The 25230-nt window shown below is 38.9% G+C and overlaps 1 protein-coding gene across 14 annotated transcripts in view; it reads right to left on the minus strand.

The window, feature by feature from the left end:
- Nucleotides 1-25230, minus strand: part of LOC137168307 (NACHT, LRR and PYD domains-containing protein 12-like) — a 45753-nt gene that overhangs the window by 14433 nt on the left and 6090 nt on the right. For 3 of the 14 annotated variants that reach the window (XM_067570842.1, XM_067570836.1, XM_067570837.1), the window contains 12 exons: nt 23098-24940; nt 20062-20238; nt 19040-19213; nt 17646-17819; nt 16662-16835; nt 15854-16027; nt 14985-15158; nt 14137-14310; nt 13534-13707; nt 12454-12627; nt 10182-10355; nt 7085-8960 (listed from right to left, as the gene is read on the minus strand). In XM_067570842.1, the coding sequence (XP_067426943.1) occupies nt 8951-8960; nt 10182-10355; nt 12454-12627; nt 13534-13707; nt 14137-14310; nt 14985-15158; nt 15854-16027; nt 16662-16835; nt 17646-17819; nt 19040-19213; nt 20062-20238; nt 23098-24940 (3596 nt within the window). In that variant the 3' untranslated portion in view covers nt 7085-8950. Of the gene's footprint in view, nt 1-86; nt 1046-2035; nt 2210-7050; nt 8961-10181; nt 10356-12453; nt 12628-13533; nt 13708-14136; nt 14311-14984; nt 15159-15853; nt 16028-16661; nt 16836-17645; nt 17820-19039; nt 19214-20061; nt 20239-23097; nt 24941-25230 lie in introns of those variants that run through there. The other 11 variants (XM_067570838.1, XM_067570839.1, XM_067570843.1 and 8 more) reach the window with 11 other exon arrangements.

The following is a 25230-nucleotide window of genomic DNA, read 5'->3' on the forward strand; positions in this document are numbered from 1 at the left end:
AAGCTACAAACACTCTTGCATATTGAAAATTAACACTAAATTCTTTTGATCAGCCCAGTTTTTTTCAAATAATGGAATAGACACCCTAACACATTTTCAGACTAATTTCTTCCACTCCAAGCTTGCTGATTTCCCTCTTTAATGTTTCTTGTTCTCAAGAGTATTTATGGCAGTGAAACACGTTAAAAATACATGGTTATATTGTTAAAGTGTATTTACCTTCATGTAGAGAACAGAAGTTAACTTGGGGTGTAGTTGAAAGAGGAATTGGACAATGGAAAAGAAGATGTTCATGGAGAGGGTTTGCAACATGTGTCTGTTCAATATGTGCAAGATGCAGCACTATTACAGGCTATGAAACCATGTGGCTGAACCAAGATCATTTCACGCAGCTGAGTGAAATTACCTGTTATCTTAATTAAAATATAGGCTACATTTATCTCTCAGACTTTCTTTACAGTTTGTAAATATCATCTTATAATGAATTTTGCCATCATGGTTTTGTTACATAACCTTGGTAAGTTACCTGTCTGGTTACCTGCCTATAAGCATAATACACCAAATTACCACTGTTTAATATTTTCGGTCGAGACTGTGAGAAAACTACAACACATCATCATTATCTCTACATTGCTGCTCTGACTGTGGTAAAACAGTGATATGTTACTCTCTCCCAGGAGTACTCCTTCTCCTGCTGAAAGTCAGAGTAAATTCTCTTCTGCTTCATAAATTAGTTTTAGTACTCATTAACTCTCAGTGTGATTCTGAGATGCTTGATAAAATACGGTCAGAGTCTGACTTATAACACCCTTTTTTTTATCTTTTCTGCATCAAGAAGCTCATGTACAACAAATTTGTAAAGTGCTGACTTCAACAAAATCCAGATTTAACTGTTCAGGTTGTAGTCAGTTAAAAGACTTAAGTGAAGATGACAAATCCAGATCCGGACTCCAGTCCAGATGGATCATCAGGATACAGCTGATCCTCTCTCAACACTCACTCCTTGGATGTTCACTCACACTCTAACAGAGATCATCACTTCCATCTGATGAGAGAAGAAGAAACAACAGAGGTCATAAATCAGTGTTTAGTGAGACTCTCTTCATCAGCTGTCAGTTAGTGATACAGCACATCCAGTATAAAGACAGGGACTTCAGTCCTGTTCAGACCAGAAGGGGAACAGTTTTGCAGCGCAGCCAGCTTCCATTCAGCACTCATGTGAATGTGCTGGAGTGAACACAGTGAGCTCCAAGCTCACAGACCTGCAGAGATTGTTGGTATTAAGTCTCTGCAGATTTCACTGAAGTACACAGAGGAAATAAATTGCTGAGACACATCATTAGTGCAGAAACAGAGACATTCACTCATCAGTTTACTGATGGATTTATTATTGATACATGTGAACTGTTATAAAGGTTCAAAAGCTACAGAATTTCTTTCCTGCTGTTAAATCATCACATGACAATCAGTCAGAGTTCTCAGCTAAACACCTGCTATGATTCCTGGACTTCAGCAGAGGTTCTGGTCTGTATAAAGACCACATAGTTACTAAACGTAATGATGGTTCTGTGAAATCAGAGCCAGTGATTTGCAGGCTGCAGTCAGACTGATCTGTGACAAAGAGACAAAGATAAACTGATCAATTTTTTTGTGTTGAAATGAGAGAACAAACATTTTCAGATCAGATTTGATGGTATGGCAGTTTGATGATGAGGACCACTGTCTCTATTAAAGCTGTCAGCTGTAATCCAGCTTTATTTCCTGCAGACATGAACACAATAACAGTTGTCTTCACATCATTTTAAACACATGATCACAACAAGCTTCTGGCTGATCTAATTAGGTGACTGTTCTCTCTCTCTCTGTCTTACTGTTAAATCCTGAAGTCTGTCACCTCTCACAGCACCACTGAGGAAAGCAGCCACTGAGAAGGTTGGAGGTTCACCAGGAAATACTGGATCTTTGCTTAGATACTAATTGTGTTTAATACAATACTGCTGAGACCAGCACACACTGACTCCAAGTCTCTACTGACCTCAGATACTCCAGTCTACAGTGTGGATTCTTCTTAAAATCAGACAGTAGCTTCACGTCTGAATCTTGCAGGTTGTTGTTACCCAGTTCCAGTGCTCTCAGATGGGAGGGGTTGGACTTCAGCGCTGAGGCCAAAGAAGCACAGCTGATCTCTGACAAACTGCAGTCCCTCAATCTGAATAAAGAATAAACAATATAGATAAAAATTAATTTATAATCCAATCAGACGTGTTCAGGTTTGATGAGATTTTCTCTAAAATAAGTAGAGTGACTTTGTCATTGTGTTATTGTGGATCATCATAATGTCAGCCTTCTACTGACATCATCCACCTGACAAGAATTCATTCATGTTGTCCATAGTTAGACCCACAAAATTTCAATAATCCAATGACGACCCCCCAAATTACCCACGGTGTGAAACCAGCCTCCAGGAAGTACTGTATGTCCCAGAACCACCAGTGTCTGTTGATCAGTGGAGGAGATATCCCCAGATTTACCGTGAACATCGGTTTGCGTACTTATATCAGTGTTGTTATATGATCATTTAGTCTGACTTCATGTGTATCTGTCCCATTACTTTTGAACCCCTGTAATTTAGGCACTATGTGTTAAAATGTCTATATCTCCCACACAGTTCTTTCTATGTTATCATAAACCTACTCAGATTAAAGCTGAGACTTTAATGTAGTATCATTATTTTATTTTTAATTGAATGTGCTGAAACACAGAACGTCAAGAACAAGAAATGAGTATGTGTAACTGTCCAAATACTTACTGTGTGTACTGTATCTAAAATTATGAAAAATATAAAGACATAGGCTGTTTTTTCTCACAGATCTGCTGTCTGGATGTGATGTGATGTTTGTCTCTTCCTGTGACTGACCTTCTGCTCCCGAGGCGGGGTTTGGCAAATCCCTCACCAGATCATTCCTGCTGATCTTCGTTAAAATGCTCTTGATCACCTCCACAGCTCCAGCAAATTCATATTTCTCAAATATGTCGAATACCTACCAGAGAACTGAATGAGAAGGCTGGATGAGTGTTACTATACGAGACTCCTTGGTCACCAAACTGTGAGAGGTCTAAGTAAGCCTGGAAACATGAAACAGAGGAGATTCAGAGACTGTTTGAAATGGCTTCTGAAATCTTTTAGAAAAGGCTTTGATTGATCTGTTATAAGAGATATTCAGATGGACACTAATGAAACTGAATAACACTCACATGGTTTGCATCACTGTCATTCCATAGATACATGTACACATAGCACGATGATGAACCTGTGAATTGTGGTAGAGTGTTATGAGTAGATGATCCTGGTCCATAGGTATCTTTGACTGTTTCCCAGTCAGTCAGTTGTTTTTGCTTCCAGGGCAGGCACGTGCAGAGGGTGGGCTTTGCCCCTTGATGTCCAAAGGGCCCTTTTGTCAAGGCATATTTTATTTCATTTTACTTATTTTGTGAAGGTCTGCCCATGGCCCTTATCAAGAAGGCCATTTAACAATCCATAATAATTTAGTTATAAATAAAATGACCTGGCTGCCGTCAGTCAGTTTAGATCACATGATGATATAGTATGGTGCAGTTTTTTGTAAGACTCCATGTTACATTCTGTTTGAATATGGGTTGCTATAATTCAACATGTTATGCTCTAAATGATGTTGGTGTATGGTGTTTTAAAATCTTGTTCTATGTGCCCCTTTTTAACTTTGAGAACCTGCCCCTCTAAAGTAGCTGTTGTAGCAAGAACAAAGCATTGAATGAGAGAAATAAAATGTTATTTTCTGATTGTTTCACAGCAAACGAAGAGAAATGTCCTCCCCTCGTCCTAATCTGGTTCTAAATCGATACTAGCGCACCTCCTTGTTTTGTGAATGAAGCGGTTCACAGGACAAAAGGAGAGCATCATTGCGAAACAGATGCGGCACGATAATTGTTTTATCTTGTGTTGCGGGGGCAACAGTGTAAGAATGAACTGTGACTTGAGGGAGAAAATATTGAATAGGGATTTGAATCGAGTGAACTGTGATGGTGGAGAGGAAGTAATGAACTGGGACTTGAACTTTAATTATACTGGGGCTCTCAAGGCTCCCCGGTCGAGAGGCAGAGGTGATAAACGAAGGAGGCAGACGCTGTGCGGCAGCTGGAGGGGACTGACTGCTTTGTAGGTGGTAATGCATCTTGAGATCAGACTGCTGCTGTACGGAACTCTGGTGTGTCTCTTTGGATGCCTAGGAGATCGCTAAAAAGGAAATATAGCTCTCTCTTCCCCTTTGTAAAGGGACGGTCCCTCTGAGACCCACATTTATGCACGAGTGAGTTGAAATTGACATTAAGATGTCCACTGATCACCATTTTCTCTCTTCTCTTCAGCCGGCCCACCTGCTGTAAGCCTACTTGACTGACAGCCTCACAAGTGGCCGAAACCTGGGTGGACTTCAGGACACCGCTGATTTTCTGCTGTCTTCCCGGCTGTGTCACGTCGTGCTGCACCCGGCTCCATGCAGGCATCAGAGGCTGGCACTCAGACAGGCATTGGGAACAACGCACAGAGACTGTAGTGAGGCAGTTGTTTTTATTTTGTTTCCTGTGTTGGTTATTGAAATGTCATTTTATCTTATAGTAGGCCACTGACTGTGACCATTTAGTCTGTTATTTATGCTGGGGAATTAGGCTGATTTCCAAACTCGGAGGGGGGTTAGAGGATTGTGGGAGACACCATTAGATATTTCCTACCAGGTCAGCAGGTGTTTTGCTGAACTGAATGTACGGTCAGGAGGTGCGCTCCAACACTGCACGGAACGGACGTTGAGAATTGTTGATCTGACATGAATCCACACACAATAATTATGCAGAGAACAGAAGCACATGAGCCACGATACATAAACACAACCTGAACATGTCCATCAATCATGTTAAGCGTATTATTGTCAGATGATAAAGTTACACCAGCCACTAATGCTTATCCCCGAAAACCTCCCAATTTTTTAAACTTAAATGTTGGCAGGAATACTAATACTTATTGATCAATTTTTTCAAGACCCCCCAAAACTCTAAATTTTGTTGCTTCCAGAGGAGCTCAGGACTCTTTTGAGGGAGATATGCCTTCTTTTTTTGGAGGCAGCATCTAGCAGCCGTCGGTGGCATTACACTGTATGCTTTGGCTTCAGCCTCAAGGCCTGGTAGTTGCCACTTCCAAACATACTAATAGAAGTGTGTTGGAGATAACAGCTCACAAGAAAACAGCAGCAGCTGCCGAAGAGGTACAACTACCTCACTACGAATGATAAATGTCATTTCAAAAGAAAATGTTACAGACAGAAACTAATTTTAGTTATGATCAACAACTTACATGTGTGGTCTATCAATGCCAGGTGTTATTGACATATGACTTTGATAATGACTTTGGTATAATTTGACTTTTAATGGAAGTTGAGAATTATTAATTTCAACCTCATCAGTCAGGATGAAAGTAACACACGGGTGGGACAAAAGTAACACAACAGCATAAACTTGAATTGTTTATATTATTCTTGTTTTTATTAAAAATATCTGACAGTGTCCTTCTTAATTGCAAACATATTATGTCCCTTATCATAATAAAAAATAAATTTAATTTTCAATTTCATCAAACGTTTTACAACAGTATGAACAGTATAACTGTGTAAAAATAACACATTTCATTTGCTGTATTACTGAGATAAATTCTCCATTTATTATTCACTGTCACAGTTATGACAGATGTAGTGCTCTGCACCCTCAGTACATGCCTCGCACCAGTGCAGACAAAAGAGACACTGCACCCACACTCCCCATTGAGGCTGAGCTGAATGTCTCCCCACTCACAAGACTGTAGGTGCAGTGGTTTGACCAGAGAAGACCTGCTGTAACACACACAGTGTGACTGCATTAGCAGCGGGATGAAAGAAGCAGCTGTTACTATCATCCTGACAATGACTACTGACAGTTAAACATGACCTCCTTCTATAGGCCTACTGAAAAACTCTGGCATGGCAAACTTCAAGATGTGTTTAAGTACTAAATAATCTGTCAAATGATCAAAACTGTGACATATGAACGATGTCGAAAACAGGTTTTCAGGTAAAACTCATGTATGACATATCCACATGATTTTTCAACATTCTATAAGTGTTGCGTGCTGTATGTGCTGATGCAGTTAGTTATCAAACTTGTATGGGCTTGGAGAAAATTGCCTTGTTACTTTCATCCCGTGTTACTTTCATACCAGCTTAACCCTGCTGTTTTGGCTTCAGCCTCAAGGCATGGTACTTGCCACTTCGGAACATCCTAACAGAAGTGTGTTGGAGACTACAGCTGGAAGCAGCAGCAGCTTCTGAGGATAACATATTTTCCATTGTGACCAATGATATAGAGACATTGTAAAACAGATGCTCTCCTCTGTCTCTGTTGCTGCTAGTATAACAGAACTGCTGTGTAAAGCTCTGTATTGTAACCCTACTGAAAATAGTTATAAAAACCTGATGCTGATAAATAAATCTCATTAAAAAAACAACATTGGCAACATATTTTTCAGCCCTGAGTAGCATCTGCGGGGTTGCATACAGCCCCAGCAAATGGTAAATGGACTGCACTTATAAATGTTCAGTGTGTTGCTCAAGCGCACTTCGACACATGGACAGGAAGAGCTGGGGATTGAACCCCGAGCCCTGCTAGTGGACAACCCGCTCTACCTCCTGAGCTGCAGCCTTCGGTTCTTAACAACCTTAATGAATAAGGTAGTGACATTTGAGAAGCAGAACCCACAACAAAATAAGTCACTCGTTACTCCATTCACTGCAGCTCCTTATACTCATTGCTTTGAGCTCACATTAGTAACTAAAGGAGCCTCAGATGAGCACATCAATATTTTGATAAACTCAGAACAGTTTAGAAGAACAGAAAAGTCAAAAAACTATGTTCAGAGTAACGGCAGAAAGAAAAGCAACCTGAAACAATAAAACATGTCCCCTCATGCATCCCCAGTGGAAATTATGCTTGTTTCAGAACGTTTTCAGTCAAAAGGAATTTTAATTTATACATTTTATTCTGAGTAAAAGTCAAGCATTTTTATGGACACAAAGGATCAACGAAGACAAAGACAAACAGCTGTTCTCAAACATGACGATTCATCTTACTCACATATAGAGTCGTGTAAAGTCATCCGAAAAGAGAATGGACTTTGGCACTAAAAAGACTGCAACGTTGAAAGATACCTACTTGGTTTGACTCATTTGGACACTGAAGCTTCATATTAGCTTCAGATAAACTTTTAAATCCATTTTTGCACAGAAGGAGGACTGTGGATTTTGTCCCCCATCACTTACATTGTAAGTGCAATATGAGGGGATCTTCTAATGGTCAGTATGAGCAGGAGGAATGATTATGTTGAGGCAGACAGGACCACCTTTGCACCACACCTGGCTGCCATCACACCTGGACTCACACCTGCACCAAGCTGCAGAGAGAAAAAATGTCCATCATGTTGTGAAAGTTCAAGCTCCTTGTTTAAGATGTCAGCTCAGATCTGTCTCACCTCCAGCACCATCCTGTCTCTCAGCTCCTCTCATTGTGTTCACAGATACTGAGCCAGCACCAATGCACAGGGCCACACATACATGCGGTACTGTGAATCCAGAACCTGAGAGGGACTGTCACAGTTTACCGTGAAATGATGCATAATAAAACATCACATTCAGCTATTTAAGGATGCCTTAATTGCATATCACATCAAAAATGTGCGAGACCAGTTCAAGATACAAGACAATATATGAACAGTTGGCATCTTCTGAAATCAGCTTATATATATTATCCACAATGCAGAATGTTGATACATTAAAATCAGAGATGAAAGGATTAGTCGATTAATTGATCAACAGAAAAATAACTGACAATTTTGATAATCAATTATTCAAATCTCTTTTAGATTATCCAGTTTAGAGCTGCAACAATCAGTTAATTAGTTGTCAACTATTAAATTGATCGCCAACTATTTTGATATTCAATTAATCATTTTTAGTCATGTTTTAAGAAAAAAAACATCCAAATTCTCTGATTCCAGTTCCAATATTCCAATATTTTCTGGTTTCTTCGGTACTCTATGACAGTAAAATGAATATCTTTGGGTTGTGGACAAAATAAAACATTTGAGGACATCATCTCTGACTTTGGGAACCAGTAATCGAGAATTTCAGCATTTTCTGAACCAAACAACTAATTGATTAATCAAGGAAATAATAAACAGATTAAATCTATAATGAAAATAATCATTGGTTGATTGTATTTATTTATTGGGACAGTGTACAGTTTTTAATATAAAAGATGCACTGCACCAGAGTTAGCTCAAAGCTAATTTACATCTGCGGTCTCCCACAATCAAAACATACAACAGCACAACAGTACAAAGCAAAAAATACACAGAACACACCATAGAAAATACAAAGCTACACACAACAGCACATCACATACACCCACAATGTCAATTAGAAATTAATAATGTAAACTTGTCAAATTAAAAGCAAGACTACCTGCGCTAAGGAGAAGACCATAGATGAAGTTTAGATTCAGTGATCACAGATCTGAGTGGTCTTTAGTAGATTTTTTTAATTTGGCCTTAAATGTATTGATGGAACTGCAGCTCTTCATACCATCAGGTAGGGCATTCCACTGAGTTGTGGCTTTAACAGAGAAAGCTGACTGCCCAAAGCTAGTGTGATGAAATGGTCTAGTGCAATCTTGTATAGAGGATATTTTCGAGGGTTAGGGTTTTCATTTAAGGGTTCACTTAAGTGAAAATGACAAAATCCAGATCCAGACTCTGGTCCAGGTTGATCATCAGGATACAGCTGATCCTCTCTCAACACACACTCCTGGATGTTCACTCACACTCTTACAGAGATCATCACTTCCAGCTGATGAGAGAAGAAGAAACAACAGTAGTCATAAATCAGTGTTTAGTGAGACTTACTTCATCAGCTGTCAGTCAGTGATACAGCACATCCAGTATAAAGAGCAGCAAAGACTTCAGTCCTGTTCAGACCAGAAGTGGAACAGCTGTGCAGCGTAGCCAGTTTCCTTTCAGCTCTCATGTAACAATTTGGAGTGAACACACCGAGCTCCAAGCTCACAGACCTGCACAGACTTTTGGTATCAAGTCTGTTTAGATTTCACTGAAGTACACAGAGGAAATAAAGTGCTGAGGGGACAGGGAGCCAATAGAGGTTTTGTAGGACTGGTGTGATGTGGTCGCCAGTACAGGTGTGGGTAAGTAGACATGCAGCAGAATTCTGAATATATTGGAGTTTATTGAGGATTTTGGAGGATGTACCATAGAGGATGCTATTGCAACAGTCCAGTCTGGAAGTGATGAATGCATGGATTAAGAGTTTCTGCGGCTGAGAAGGAGAGAGATGGACGGGGATGGGCGATGTTTTTGAGGTGGAATAAGGCTGTTTGGGTGATGTGCTTGACATGTTGATCAAAGGAGAGGGTTTGTTCAAAGATAATGCCAAGATTGTGGATGTGGGGGGAGGTAAGCACAGTGGTACCGTCAATGGTGAGGAAGAAGTTGTGGGTGGATTTGGTGAGAGCTAAATGTTATAAAAGTTTAAAAGCTACAGAGTCTCTGTGGGATTTGAAGATCTTTCCTGCTGTTTAATCATCACATGACAATCAGTCAGAGCTCTCAGGTAAGCACCTGCTGTTGGTTACTAAACTAAAATAATGATGGTTCGTAGTGATTTGCAGGCTTCAGTCAGACTGTTATCTGACAAAGAGAAAAAGATAAACTGATCAATTCTTTAGTGTTGAAATGAGAGAACAAACACTATCAAATTAGATTTGATGGTATGACTGATGATGAGGGCCACTGTCTCTAGTAAAGCTGTCAGCTGTAATCCAATTTTATTTCCTGCAGACATCAACACAACATCATCGTCACATCTACTCAAACACATGATCACAAAAAGCTTCTGGCTGATCTGATTGGTATCCTCTCACAGCTTCACTGGGGAAAGCAGCCACTGAGAAGGTTGGAGGTTCACCAGGAAATACTGGATCTTTGCTTTGATTCTAACGGTGTTTAATACAATACTGCTGAAACCAGAACAGACTGGCTCGAACGCTCTACTGACCTCAGATACTCCAGTCTACAGTGTGGACTCTTCTTAAGATTCGACAGCAGCTTCATGTCTGAATCCCGCAGATTGTTGTCTCTCAGATCCAGGTCTCTCAGATGGGAGGGGTTGCACTTCAGAGCTGAGGCCAGAGAAGCACAGCTGATCTCTGACAAACTGCAGGACCTCAATCTGAATAAAGAATAAACTGTGTCACTTTAGAAGATAAAGTTCATGCTTGAAATCATTCAATGATCCATAATCTGTTCAGAGCTGAAAAAAGTTTTGAATGTAGAAGTTTAGAAAATGGAAACTCCAAACAGCTGAACCCAACAGGATGCAGGTTGCAACTGTCAAATACAAACAGTGAAAAAAGAGCTCCAATTAATATTACATTTTTTTTCTTTATTTTTAAAGGAACAAGTATTTTTCATGTTCCTTTTTTTAAACTGTACTTCTACACTTCTACTTTGCTCTAAATGTGGGGATTGAGTGTAGACTGTGGTCAAGTTGTTTATATTTCAATTGTTTGGTTATCCTTATTTGTTTGATTGACCTACCTGCTCTACATCATTAACAAAATGGTTTTTCAACAAGTGCTGCTTTTTCATTATTTTGCACTGGCCTGTACACCCTAAAAATATTAAAATGGAAAGTAACTTGTGCTTTGAATAATTTATTAACCAGGTACTTTTTTTACTTTAACTTAAGTAAGTTTCTCAAATGTTAATTCTCAATTTTACTTGAGTCATTTTTTATGGGAATAATTGTACGTTTACTTGAGTATAGATTTTCAGTACTCTACCCACCACTGATCACTTGCAAGGGCTTCATCATTATGCACATTTTTAAAAAAAAAAAAAAATCAATGCTATGCCATGAAACAACACATGGACTGTCACTACCTGCTGTTTCAACTTTATCAGTTTGAGCACAGACAGCAGAAACTGAAAGTCTGCTCATGTCAACATAAGTATTTGTGTCAGTCTGATACCTGCAGAAAGCTGCTGGCTGGTGTTAGCTCCCCAGCATGTAGAGACTAGGTTTGCTGCGGTAGTCAGTGTTACCGGTGTTACATGGTGTTGGGACATATTACATTACTTGTACACTGCCCATACCATAGCTTTGCTTTTTCTATGGAAACAACCCCCCTTTTTTTAAACGTGTATCAGTGCCCACATTTTTCAAATAAAAAACTCCAATTCGTAAAGTATCAAGTGTGTTATCAATACTTAGTTGGACGACAGACGCCATAATTATAAACTGGCAGTGTCTGCTCCAGGAGTGTCTGCAGCAGCAGCAGCAGAGTTGCAGCAAAAAGTAGCAGAGTGGGATGTCTGTTCTCTGTCCTGCTGCTGTAAACAAACATAACGCTATCTGTTAGCAAGCAGCTGCTCTCATGTCTCCCCGGGTCTCTGTGCTTGTTTTCAGCAACAACTCTCCCACTCTCTGCCTGCTCAGCCTGCTCTCGGTATGTCTCCCTCCGAATGGCAGGCAAGTTGCTCCGGTTCTAAGCAGCAGTCGTCCTCTGGCTCATCCCTGTCTGTGTGCACCACAGCCCAGCTGTACATGGAGGACAACTCGCTGGCAGCAGCCTGAAGCCTGCCGTCACTAACTCTTAAATAAGGGGAATAACTAAACTAAAAATCTAATGTTAAAGATCAAAGTAAGTGCTCAATGGATGAGTGTCATTGATGAATATCTTAATTTGTAAAATGTCCGGTGTAACTGGTAACACCAGTGTTGTCATGAGTTTATTAGTTGGTGGGAAAATTAAACAAAGTAAACATTTTACACATCATCCTGCTCCAACTGAACCATTTACAGCAAGTAACCACTGCATACACACAACAAAGTACACATGTACACATGTTTACTGAGTAAAGGCACAATGCAAAGATTGATCTCTGGATTTCAAGAACCGATTACTGATCCTTCAAATAATAATCAGGAAATCCATTTTTTGTCCAGCCCTGAAATTTAGAAACTCCAAAGACCTGAACCCAACAGGATACAGGTTAATAACTATCAAATATACAAGACAAAAAACAGTGTTATAGAGGTTCAGAGTGAATTATCCAGTGTAGGATTTTTCTTGTTATATTAAAGTTTTAAATGTGCAGCTCAACATTACTCTGACAGTCAATGGAATAAACCACTAAAGAAGAATATAGACTTTTCTAATAACAGTGTGGATCAGCATAATATCAGCTTTAAGTCTGCAGTTTAGTATCACCACATCTTTCACATCTTGTTAATCTCAGCACAGAAGAAAAAAATGGTGTCTGACCTCAGATACTCCAGTCTACAGTGTGGACTCTTCAGAAAATCACACAACAACTTCACTCCTGAATCCTGAAGCTCGTTGTTACTCAGATTCAGCTCTCTCAGATGGGAGGGGTTGGACTTCAGAGCTGAGTACAGAGAAGCACAGCTGATCTCTGACAAACTGCAGCCCAACAATCTGAATAAAGAATAAATTATTTAAATAAAATCAATTTACAATCCAATTAGATGTGTTCAGGGTTTAAATGTATAGTTCAACATTACTATGTCCTAATCAATGAGCTTTTCTCTAAAATCTGCACCGCTGTTACTTTCTCTGTCTGTGGTCTTTTACCTGCACATGCTCACATGTAAAAAGCCAATACATGACAGAGAAATCAGAGATCTCCAGGAGAAATCTACCTGTGGAAAACACTTTTCTTGTTTGTCGTTGTGTAGATAAAAATCCATTTAAAATCCAATCAGATGTGTTCAGGTTTTAAATGTGCAGTTCAACATTACTATGTCCTCATTAATGAGCTTTTCCCTAAATTGAGTAGAGTGACTGTCATTGTGTTATTGTGGATTATCATAATGTCAGCCTTCTACAGATATCATCCAAATGTCACCACAACATTCAGACAACCATTCATGTCAACACTGATTCATAAAACACTTTAAACATTCGAGTTGATGTCTCTGTGTCCCTCTGTGTGTTTGTGTGTGTGTTCTGAAGGATCAATGTCAATGATCAGACATTATTCATTAAAACACAATAAACTATATAATTAAGGAATATTTCGCCATAAAGTAAACTTTATTGATTTAAAACAGACATTAATTGAGAGGATCTTCTGTATACAGATGTGACTCTTTACCAAAGATTCTAAACATTAATTTACTTTAACAATTAACAGTGAACATTTTCTACATTTTCTTTAAGAATTAGTCATCTTTTATAACTACAGACTGAACTGTACAGTAAAAAAAATAAAATATGGATAAAAAGAAATTAATTTCATGGGTCTAAGTTATGTATGTACATATTTGGTTCAGTTGTTAAACATTAAGATCAACAATAGGAACTGACAATTAGTGAACTGACCTCAGAATCTCCAGTCTACAGTGTGGACTCTCCAGAAAATCACACAGCAGCTTCATGTCTGAATGCTGCAGCTTGTTGTCACTCAGCCACAGCTCTCGCAGATGTGAGGGGTTGGACTTCAGAGCTGAGACCAGAGAAGCACAGCTGATCTCTGACAAACTGCAGTGCCTCAATCTGAATAAAGCATAAATTATGAAAATAAAACTCCATTTATAATCCAATCAAATGTGTTCAGGTTTCAGGTTCTATGTAATGTCCCCAAAAGGGACCATGATCGGATATGTGTGTGTGTGTTCTGAAGGATCAATATGATAAAGGAATATTTCTCCTTCTGCAGGTAAACTTGATCAATTTAAAACAGATATTAGAGAGGATCTTCTGTATACATATATGACTCTTTAACAAAAATTCTGAACATTCATTTTCTGCAGTTTTTTTTAAGAATCATCTTTTGTAACTACAGATTAAACTTTGTACAGTAAAAAATGAAAATATAGAAAAAAGAAAATGAATTTCATTGATGTTAGTTATGTATGTACATAAATTAGGCTCAGTTGTTAAACATTAAGATTAACAATAGTAACAGACAGTCAGTGAACTGACCTCAAAGCCTCCAGTCTACAGTGTGGACTCTCCAGAAAATCACACAGCAGCTTCAATCCTGAACCCTGCAGGTTGTTGTTACTTAAGTTCAGCTCTCTCATACGGGAGGGGTTGGACTTCAGAGCTGAGGCCAGAGAAGCGCAGCTGATCTCTGACAAACTGCATTCACTCAATCTGAATAAAGAATAAATGATGTAGATTAAAATCCTTTTATAGTCAAATCAGATGTGTTCAGATTTCAAATGTGTACTTCAACATTATTATGTCCTAATCAATGAGCTTTTATCTAAAATGAGTAGTGACTTCATCATTGTATCATTGTGGATCATCATAATGTCAGCCTTCTACAGATATTATCCAAATATCACCACAACATTCAGACAGATATTCATGTCAACACTAATTTATAAAAATTACTTTAAACATCTGCATTGATCTCTCTGTGTCCCTATGTGTGTGTGTTTTCCGAAGGGGCAATATCAATGATCAGATATTATTCATTAAAACACATTAGAGAATATATTAAAGAAATATTTCTCCTTCAGCAAGTAAAGTTAATCAATTTAAAAGAGATATTAGTTGAGAGGATCGTCTCTATACAGATGTGACTCTTAAACAAAAATTATAAATATTTCTTTACTTTAACAAATAACAGCGGCCAATTTCTACTGTTTTTTATTTTTAAAAAATCAATCATCTTTTACAACTACACACTAAACTTTGTACAGTAAAAAAATGAAAATATGGAAGAAAAGAAATTAACTTCAGGGAAGTAAGTTATGTGTGCACATAAATTAGGTTCAATTGTTAACATTAAAATCAACAATAGAAACAGTCAGTGAACTGACTTCAGACTCTCCAGTCTACAGTGTGGACTCTCCAGAAAATCACACAGTTGCTTCACGTCTGAATCTTGCAGCTTGTTGTTACTTAGATCCAGCAGTCTCAGATGGGAGGGGTTGGACTTCAGAGCGGAGACCACAGAAGCACAGCTTATTTCCGACAAACTGCAGTCCCACAATCTGAATAAAGAATAAATGAGGTAGATAAAAATCCATTCATAATCCAACCAGATATGTTCAGATTTTAAATGTGTAGTTCAACATTATTATGTCATAATCAATTTTCGCTACAATGAGTAGAGTAACTTTGTCATTGTGTTATTGTGGACGATCATAATGTCAGCCTTCTACAGATAACATCCAAATATCACCACAACATTCAGACACATATTCATATCAACATTGATTCATAAACAATACTTTAAACACTTGCATTGATCTATCTGTGTCCCTCTGTGTGTGTGTGTGTGTGTGTGTGTGTGTGTGTGTGTGTTCTGAAGGATCAATATCAATGAACAGATATTATTTATTAAAACACTTTAAAAATATAATACACAAGATATTTCTCCTTCAAAAAGTAAACTTGATCAATTTAAAACAGATATTAGTTGAGAGGATCTTCATATACAGATGTGACTCTTTACCAAAAATTATAAACATTTATTTATTTAATGACTAACAGTGGATATTTTCTACAGTTTTTTTTAATGAATCAGTCCTCTTTTATACCTACAGACTACACTTTGCATAGTAAAAGAATGAAAATATGGAAAAAAGAAAAGTAACTTCATGGATGTAAGTTATGTGTATACATAAATTAGGTTTCATTGTTAAAAGTAAGATCAACAATAGCAACAGACAGACAGTGAACTGACTTCAGATACTCCAATCTACAGTGTTGACTCTCCAGAAAATCACACAGCTGCTTCACGTCTGAATCCTGCAGCTTGTTGTGACTCAGTCGCAGCTCTCTCAGATGGGAGGGGTTGGACTTCAGAGCTGAGACCAGAGAAGCACAACTGATCTCTGACGAACTGCAGTCACTCAATCTGAATAAACAATAAAAGATGTAGATAAAAATCCATTTATAATAATCAGATGTGTTCAGGTTCAAAATTACTATGTCCTAATCAATTTTTCACTAAAATGAGTGAAGTGACTTTATCATTGTGATACTGTGGATCAGTATAATGTCAGCCTTCTACATACATCATTAAAATGTCACCACAACATTCAGACACCTATTCATATCAACACTGATTCATAAAAATTACTTTAAACACTTGCATTGATCTTTCTCTATCCCCCTGTGTGTGTGTGTGTGTGTGTGTGTGTGTGTGTGTGTGTTTTGAAGGATCAATATCAATGATCAGACATTTTTCATTAAAACACATTAAGGGATATAATACAGAAATATTTCTCTTTCAGATGTTAGCTGAGGGGATCTTCTGTATACAGATGTGACTCTTCACCAAAAAATATAAATATGAATTTACAGCAGACATTTTCTACAGTTTCTTTAAGAATAAGTAATTTTTTATAAACAGATTAAACATTGTTCAGTAAAAAGTTCAAGTATGAAGAAATAAATTAACTTCATGGATGCAAATTATGTGTGTACATAAATAAGGTTCACTTGTTAAACAAAGATCAACAATAATAACAGACAGTGAGTGCACTGACCTCAGAGTCTCCAGTCTACAGTGTGGACTCTCCCTAAGATCAGACAGCAGCTTCACATCTGAATCCTGCAGATTGTTTTCACTTACATCCAGCTGTCTCAGATGGGAGGGGTTGGACTTCAGAGCTGAGGCCAGAGAAGCACAGCTGATCTCTGACAACCTGCAGTCACACAATCTGAATAAAGAATAAATGATGTCACTTTAAGGGACAAGGTTTATGCTTGAAATTATTCAATGTTTCATAATCTGCTCAGAGCTGAAGAAGGTTTAGAATGTAGAGGTTTAGAAAATTGACTAAAAACTGTCAAATACAAACAGTGAAAAGGAGCTCTCATTAGTACTACTATTTGCTACTTCAATAAAGACATAAAGACTTAACCTCTTAAACTCTGCAGCTCCACCAGTGACTCTATCTATACAAACTCATGTTGTGCAGCAAAACACAAGTAAAAAGAACCCACAGAAATTTATTTCAGGTTCTGCTCAAGATCCCAACGTTTACAAAAGATACCAAATATATCAGGATGGATTTTAGGAAAATAGGAGGAAAAGGGTGTTCAATATATCTAAAATATTTACATTTAATAGAATGGTGTCACCATAAAAAAGATCAGGCATCTTATGGTTTAATATTTCAGTCAGTATAAACACTGCATAACTTCATAAAAGTGTTGGAACAAGTAAATACACAATATTATATTTGGTGCTGTCTGATTGAGTTTGTTGGTTTAAATGTGAAGGTGAAATTTAATGTAAAAAACAAGAGTTTAAGAGTTTCAGAGTGAATTATCCAATGTAGAATTTTTCTGGTTCTATGAAGATTTTAAATGTGCAGCTATGGACTAAACCACTGAGGAAGAAAATAGACTTTACCATTAAGATACTCAGTGTGGATCAGCATAATATCAACTTTATGTCTGTAGGTTAGTGTCACTGCAACTTTCACATCATATAACTTCAGCACAGAAGTAAAAAATGGTCAGACCTCAGAGTCTCCAGTCTACAGAGCGGATTCTCCAGGAAATCACACAGCAGCTTCACTCCTGAATCCTGAAGGTCATTTTTACTCAAATCCAGCTCTCTCAGATGGGAGGGGTTGGACTTAAGAGCTGAGACCAGAGAAGCACAGCTGCTCTCTGTCAATCTGCAGTAACACAATCTGAAGAATGAATGATGTAGATAAAAATCAATTTATAATCTAATCAAATGTGTCGAGGTTTTACATGTGTAGTTCAACATTACTATGTCCTCATCAATCAGTGTTTACATTTGCTGTAGTAACCCGTTTACTGTAAATCTTTGTGTAAATGCAGCAGGTCTGTTATCAGATTTCTCTACTAAAGCCGACCTTACTCTGGAAGTGTGGCTCACGGATTTGAACTGTATTAGTGAAAGAAATCTCTGCTTTCTGACTTTGTTTTATGGTTTTGGTATGAGTGTTTGTATCAGAGCAGATTCACAGCACAGTGAGAGGAGGACAGACAGAGTAGAACTCTTCCTCAAAACGTCAAAGTGTCTGAATTTAACAAATATTTAAATGTTCAGTGCAGGAAACCAACTTATTTAGACTTCTACAGGCTGCTCTGTGTTAGTATCAGTTTTAGTTGGACTTTAGATGGATTTATTTTAAATATGAGGACGCATCACTTTGTGCAATGATCTCTGCTTTCATCCAGCTGCACTGCTATTATTTTCTCTGCCTGCAGTCCTTTACCTGCACATGCTCACATGTAAAAAGCCAATACATGACAGAGAAATCAGAGTTTTACAGGAGAAATCTACCTGTGGAAACCATTTTTCTTGTTTGTTGTTGTGTAGGTAAAAATCCAATCAGATGTGTTCAGGTTTTAAATGTGTAGTTCAACATTACTATGTCCTCATTAATGAGCTTTTCCCTAAAAAGCTCAGAGCTGGTCGCCACAACATTCAGACACTTATTCATGTCAACACTGATTCATAAAAAATACTTAAACACCCGCATTGATCTCTCTCTTTCTCTGTGTATGTGTGTGTTTGTGTGTGTTCTGAAGGATCAATATCAATGATCAGACATTATTAATTAAAACACATTAAAGAATATAATAAAGAAATATTTAAATATTATAGATAATACTTGAGAGGATCTTCTGTATACAGATGTGACTCTTTACCAAAAATTCTAAACATGAATTTATTTTAACAATTAACAGTGGACATTTTCTACATTTCCTTTAAGAATCAGTCACTCTTTTATTAGAGATTAAACTTTGTTCAGTAAGAAACGAAAATATGGAAAAAAGAAAATTCACTTCATGGATGTTAAGTTTTGTATGTACATAAATTAGGTTCAGTTTTTAAACATTAAGTTCAACAACCGTAACAGACAGTCAGTGAACTGACCCCAGAGTCTCCAGTCTACAATTTGGACTCTCCAGAAAATCACACAGCAGTGTCACTCCTGGATCATACAGGAAGTTGTCACTCAGATGCAGCTCTCTTAGATGGGAGGGGTTGGACTTCAGAGCTGAGGCCAGAGAAGCACAGCTGATCTCTGAAATTCTGCAGCAACACAATCTGAATAAAGAATAAATGATGTAGTGGTTTCATCAAATGAGATGTGTTCAGTTTTTAAATGTGTAGTTCAACATTACTTTGTACTCATCGATGACCTTTTCTCTAAAATGAGTAGAGGGACTTTGTCATTGTGTTATTGTGGATCATCATAATGTCAGCCTTGTACTAACATCATCCAAATGTCACTACAACATTCAGACATCTATTCATGTCAACATGGATTAATAAAATACTGCTGAACTCAGTCAAGTCTGTAATTAGAGGATCAATATGAAATCAGACATTTTGGACTAAAAACCTGTTCATTGTTTATTACATGACCTCCCTCCTCCTGTATTGGGTAGTTTAATAGGTATGTGTAATTAAATGTTATTGGTGGCAGTAATTATTCTTATTGTCCATGCTGACTGTGAAGTGGTCTCTTCCAAACACTGCTACACTGTAGGAAATTAGTTTACTAGTTCAGCAGAAGCTAATATTAGGCTTTGACAGTCTGCTAGACACCCACTTGATTGGTCTGACTCAAAGTTACAGACTATTTAGTACAAAATTCCCTCTTTGAGTTACGATCCCTTCACTGCAGCTCAGCAAAGAAACACTGAAGAGACACAAAAGATACTAACTTGATATGGGTAACTCAGACTGCTGAAGCCTCAGTTTAAACCTTGGAAATCAGTTTTACACAGAACAAGACTGGAATTTGAATTCATGAAAAAAAATTTAATTCTACAGATTTGTGCTCGGGCAAATCTCGAAAAATGTATGAACTAAACATTTGAAACTTAAGTGAAGGATTTGAACTGAATATATAGAAAAAACATTACCAAAATTACAGCCGGAGTATTTACCTCAGAGTCTCCAGTATACAGTTTCTACTCTCCAGTCCAGCACACACCAGCTTCACTGCTGAATCATCTAGGTATCCATTGTAGCTCAGGTCCAGATCTCTCAGAAGGGAAGGCTTGGACTTCAGAGCTGAGGCCACAACTTCACAGTGAGTCGCTGAGAGTCCACAGTGAGAAAGTCTGTCATGACACACATATTACAACATATTATCATGAAGAACATTTTATATTTACTTCAATGTAAATATTTTATTTAATGATGAGACAGTTTGACATTGCCCATTTTGATTAACATTTGCTGTCACATCAGTGGTTCAGCTGAAAAAAAAATTCTGAGCCACTTTATTCCTTTAATGGAAAGCAACAGTTAAGACATAACCAGAAACAAGTATAAAGAGAGACAGGGAATGACATGTAACAAAAGTCCACCACTGAATTCAAACCACAAACATTGCGGTTCTCATTCATAGTCTTGTTTTGATGTCTCACAATGTGATACACCCCCTGGGTATTCCTCAGAAGCATTTATCTCACTATGCCAAACCTGATTGGCTGGTGATTGCAACATCCATGTCAGGTGGTTCCACCTACCTTTAAATAGCTTAAACTACGACGCAGGCGTCATTCAAACACCTCTTAACTGTCCACAGACCAGAGCTATCTCGGCTAAACATTCCAGCGCCAGGCGCTAGCTACCTCAATACACTTTGACTCTCCAGCTTTCACCAAACACTGGAGTGCTCTTTTACCTAGCCATACTATGGCCAGGTCTTCAATGGTCTTGACTACCCACTGCAGTAGCTTGGGTGATTCACCAAGCGTTCACACTCGCATACCAAGTGGGTTGGCGAGACGCTCGGCTCCCACAGGATTAACACGCCAGCTATTTTGCCATTCTTCTCTATTAGCGTGCCTGCTAGTGAAGATGGATGTTACCCTCCCTCACACCAAAGGAGACAGAGACTCCGGGCCTCGACTTTGCCATGTGTACACATAGTCTGAAGAATGTGTGAGGTGCGCACATTCTCACTGCACATTCTGTGTTTGTATATACCAGTTTATGTGCAGGAAATGGCGTATGCATTTTTTTTTTGTGCATGTGCATTGTTTATGCATCCGGCCCCAGGACTGCTCATGCTGCCTCGGGCTGGAACATGCCCGGCTGGACATCGAAGCCCCTGCTTCATGCAGGCACTGTGCCTGCTTCACCATCAAGAGTCTTTGAAGATGGCTTGAATAATAACAAGCCTTACTTGTCTGTCAGCAACATGCAAGTTGATGACGGGGAGATGGTGGGGACAGACATGGATGCCGGGCCACGCACCAGCACTATCACTAGCTGGGGCTCACAGGTGGACCTAGCCACGCTGCTGCTACCTTTGGAAGACATGTTGGAGTTGAACTACAAAGACGATGATGAGGACACCTTGGGATTCCTCATATCAGGGGAGGACAACTTGGACAAGTCGTTCATCACTTCCACTCAGGTTGCAAAACCTAGAGCTGGGTCTGCCTCCCAGGCAGAGATGAGAGCATACCAGCTTCATTCAGCCCGATTCAGGGGGCTGAATGGGTTTTCTTGGTTATGTTATAAATTATATGGCATGCATCTTAACCAGTAGGCTACCAGAGCACTCCACTCAGTTAATCGTATCTCACTGTGTTTCAATGAAACAATAACTCTCATCACTCTCTCTCATACTTGCAGACTTTTAATCTTTGTTTTGCTTTAATCTTGAGGATGAAAGGAGGCCACCTTGAACAGAAAAATATTTTTACTGTCCGCTTTTTTCAACTTGACTCCAGGATATTTTCAGTTCAACTGAGTGAACAGTTACAGTTGAGAAAGATCATCTCTCATTGCTAGCTACCTGCTGTCAGGTTCACATCCATAAGTCCATAAAAATATATTTAAAATGTAATGTAGCGCTACAGCCTGATACACAGTCAGATTCCACTTTATCATTATTAAGGAAATGTACATCTGGTAAATGATGAAATAATAGACAACACTCAATAAAACTTTATTGTGTTAACTTATTGACACTTTTCCTGCTCTTTTTTTTTTAAAGATAAATGTTCAGGGTCCACACACACATGCATTCATATCTCTACGTCCACTGGATTAAAATGTAGGCTCTGTTTTTTATTTGCTTGTTGCCATGGTGACTCATAGTATCGCAGCTCCATTGATGATGGCTTTTTTCATTCATCACGCACACGATTACCTCAGAGTGAACATACTCAGAGTTGATTGAACTGACTCTGATGAGCTGTTATGAATCCGAAAACTCTGAGTTTCCCATCTTGGGGTTCATCAACTCAGAGCTAAGGGTTAGACTCAGAGTTTGTTGAACCTGCTTTCTAAAACAGGCCCCTGGTCCAGAGGCAGCAAAGCAGGCCCAAACCTTAATAATACCACCACCATATTTCACAGATGGGTTAAGGTTTTTATGTTGGAATGCAGTGTTTGCTCATCGCCAAACATAACGCTTCTCATTCAAGCCAAAAAGTTTGATTTTTTTTAATCTCATTTGTTTAACTGATGTCTCTTTATCTAGTTTTTGGACTTGAATGGAAATCTGATCACGTTTTAGGTCATATTTATGGAGATATACAGCAAATTCTAAAGGGTTCACAAACTTTCAAGCAGCACTGTATGTTATGATAAAATGCTGCTGTAACAAAACCTCAGTCAACTTCCTTCATTTGTTTTACCAGATTTGAATGACGCATCGTCACCCAAAGGAATATAAACAGAAGAAAAAAACTGTAGAATCCAATAATTACTAGAAATAAATAGAATAAATGTGTTGAATAACTTAACAGCTATAAACACAACCAACTGAAAAATCAACATTATTTGCACTCTCAGCATTTGAATCAGCTCAAGAACATCTGTGGCTAAATATAACTGACATTTCGGCTATAAACAGGGAGAGCACTATTTTAACAACAATAAGAATTTTATTATTCATATTGGAAGAACTAAACTACTAATCTACACTGATTTAAAATGCTTATCACATATGGACTTACTGAGCCTTTCTGCAGTTCCTCACAGCTGGGATCAGTCTCCGACGTCCCTCCAGTGATGTGTTGTACCTCTCCAGGTCCAACTCATCCAGAACCTCCTCTGACATCTGCAGCATGTAGGCCAGAGCTGAGCAGTGGATCTCAGAGAGTTCCCTCTCTGATCTGTTCGCTGACTCCAGGAACTCTTGAATCTCCTGATGTACTGAGCAGTCGTTCATCTCCATCAGACAGTGGAAGATGTTAATGATTCTGTCAGGAGAGATATCACGAGTGTTCATCTCCTTCAGGTTGTTGATGACTCTCTGGATGATTTCTGGACTTTTTTCTGTCTGACCCAGCAGGCCTCCTAAGAGACTCTGGTTGGACTCTAGAGAGAGGCCATGGAGGAAGCGAACAAACAGGTCCAGGTGGCCATTTTTACTTTTGAGAGATTTCTCCATGGCTCCCATAAGGAAGTCATCCAGAGATGAGTAACTGTGTTTTTTCCCCAGGAAGTCTTCCAGTACCTCTGTGTTGCTGCTGGTGTAACAGTGGTACATGTAGACTGCAGCCAGAAACTCCTGAATGCTCAGATGAACAAAGCAGTAGACTGTTTTCTGGAAGATCACACACTCTCTTTTGAAGATCTGTGTACAAAATCCTGAGTACACCCAGGCCTCTGTGATATCAAGACCACACTGCTCCAGGTCTTTTTGGTAGAACATGATGTTTCCTTTCTCCAGTTGTTCAAACGCCAGCCTCCCCAACTTCAGAAGGACTTCCCTGTCAGCCTCTGTCAGCTCCTGTGGACTCGTGTCATGTCCCTCATCATACTGGTGCTTCTTCCGCTTTGGCTTAACCTGTGGACTTGTCTCATGTCCCTCATCATACTTGTGCCTCTTCCTTTTTGTCTGAACTAGCAGGAAGAGTGTGTACAGGTCAGTCAGGGTCTTGGGCAGCTCTCCTCTCTGATCTGTAGTCAACATGTGTTCCAGACCTGTAGCAGTGATCCAGCAGAAGACTGGGATGTGACACATGATGTGGAGGCTCCTGGATGTCTTGATGTGTGAGATGATTCTGCTGGACAGCTCTTCATCACCGAATCTCCTCCTGAAGTACTCCTCCTTCTGGTCATCAGTGAAGCCTCGTACTTCTGTTACCCTGTCAACACATGTAGGAGGGATCTGATTGGCTGCTGCAGGTCGGGAAGTTATCCAGACAAGAGCTAGTGGAAACAGATTCCCCTCGATGAGGCTTCTCAACAGCACATTGACTGATGACATCTGTGTGACATCAGACACGACCTTCCTGTTCTTGAAATCCAGTGAAAATCTGCTTTCATCCAGGCCATCAAAGATGAACAAAACTTTACAGTCAGAAAGGTGTTCTGCTGTGACCTTCTGTAATGTTGGATGGAATTCATGGATCAGCATGAGAAGACTGTACTTCTCATCTTTGATAAAGTTCAGCTCCCTGAACGAAAACAGAATCACCAGACTGACATCTTGGTTTTCTGAGCCCTCTGCCCAGTCCAGAGTGAACTTTTGAACTGAGAAGGTTTTTCCTACGCCAGCGACGCCGTTCGTCAGAACAACTCTGATGTATTTCTGTTGGTCAGGTAAGGCTTTAAAGATGTTGTGGCACTTGATTGGAGTGTCATGGAGCGTCTTGGAAGCTGTCTCAAGCTGTCTCACCTCATGTTGGGTGTTAACCTCTTTACTCTTTCCCTCTGTGATGTAGAGCTCAGTGTAGATCCTGTTGAGGAGGGTTTCACTTCCTGCTTCATCAGTTCCTTCAGTCACATGCTGACATCTCCTCCTCAGACTTAACTTATATATATCTAAAACCTCCTGCAGACCACTATCTGCTGAAAGAGAGGAAAAATGTAGATTTAAACATCTATCAGTGTGTTTACATGTGCTTATATAACCAGGTTACTCAGAGAAACTAGGTTACGTTGGTAATCGGGGAACGTGTTAACACGCACAGTAGTAACCTAGTTATTGTAAATCTGTGTGTACATGCAACAACTCAGTGATCAGATTTCTCCTCTACACTGACCTTATTCTCGAAGCATGCCTTTCTTATTTTATCAGTATTATTGATAGAAAACGTTTGTTAGTCCTGACTTTTTGTTCTGTTATGCTTTGTGTGTCT

This window comes from Thunnus thynnus, chromosome 17 (assembly GCF_963924715.1).
Source record: "Thunnus thynnus chromosome 17, fThuThy2.1, whole genome shotgun sequence".
Classification (NCBI taxonomy): Eukaryota; Metazoa; Chordata; class Actinopteri; order Scombriformes; family Scombridae; genus Thunnus; species Thunnus thynnus.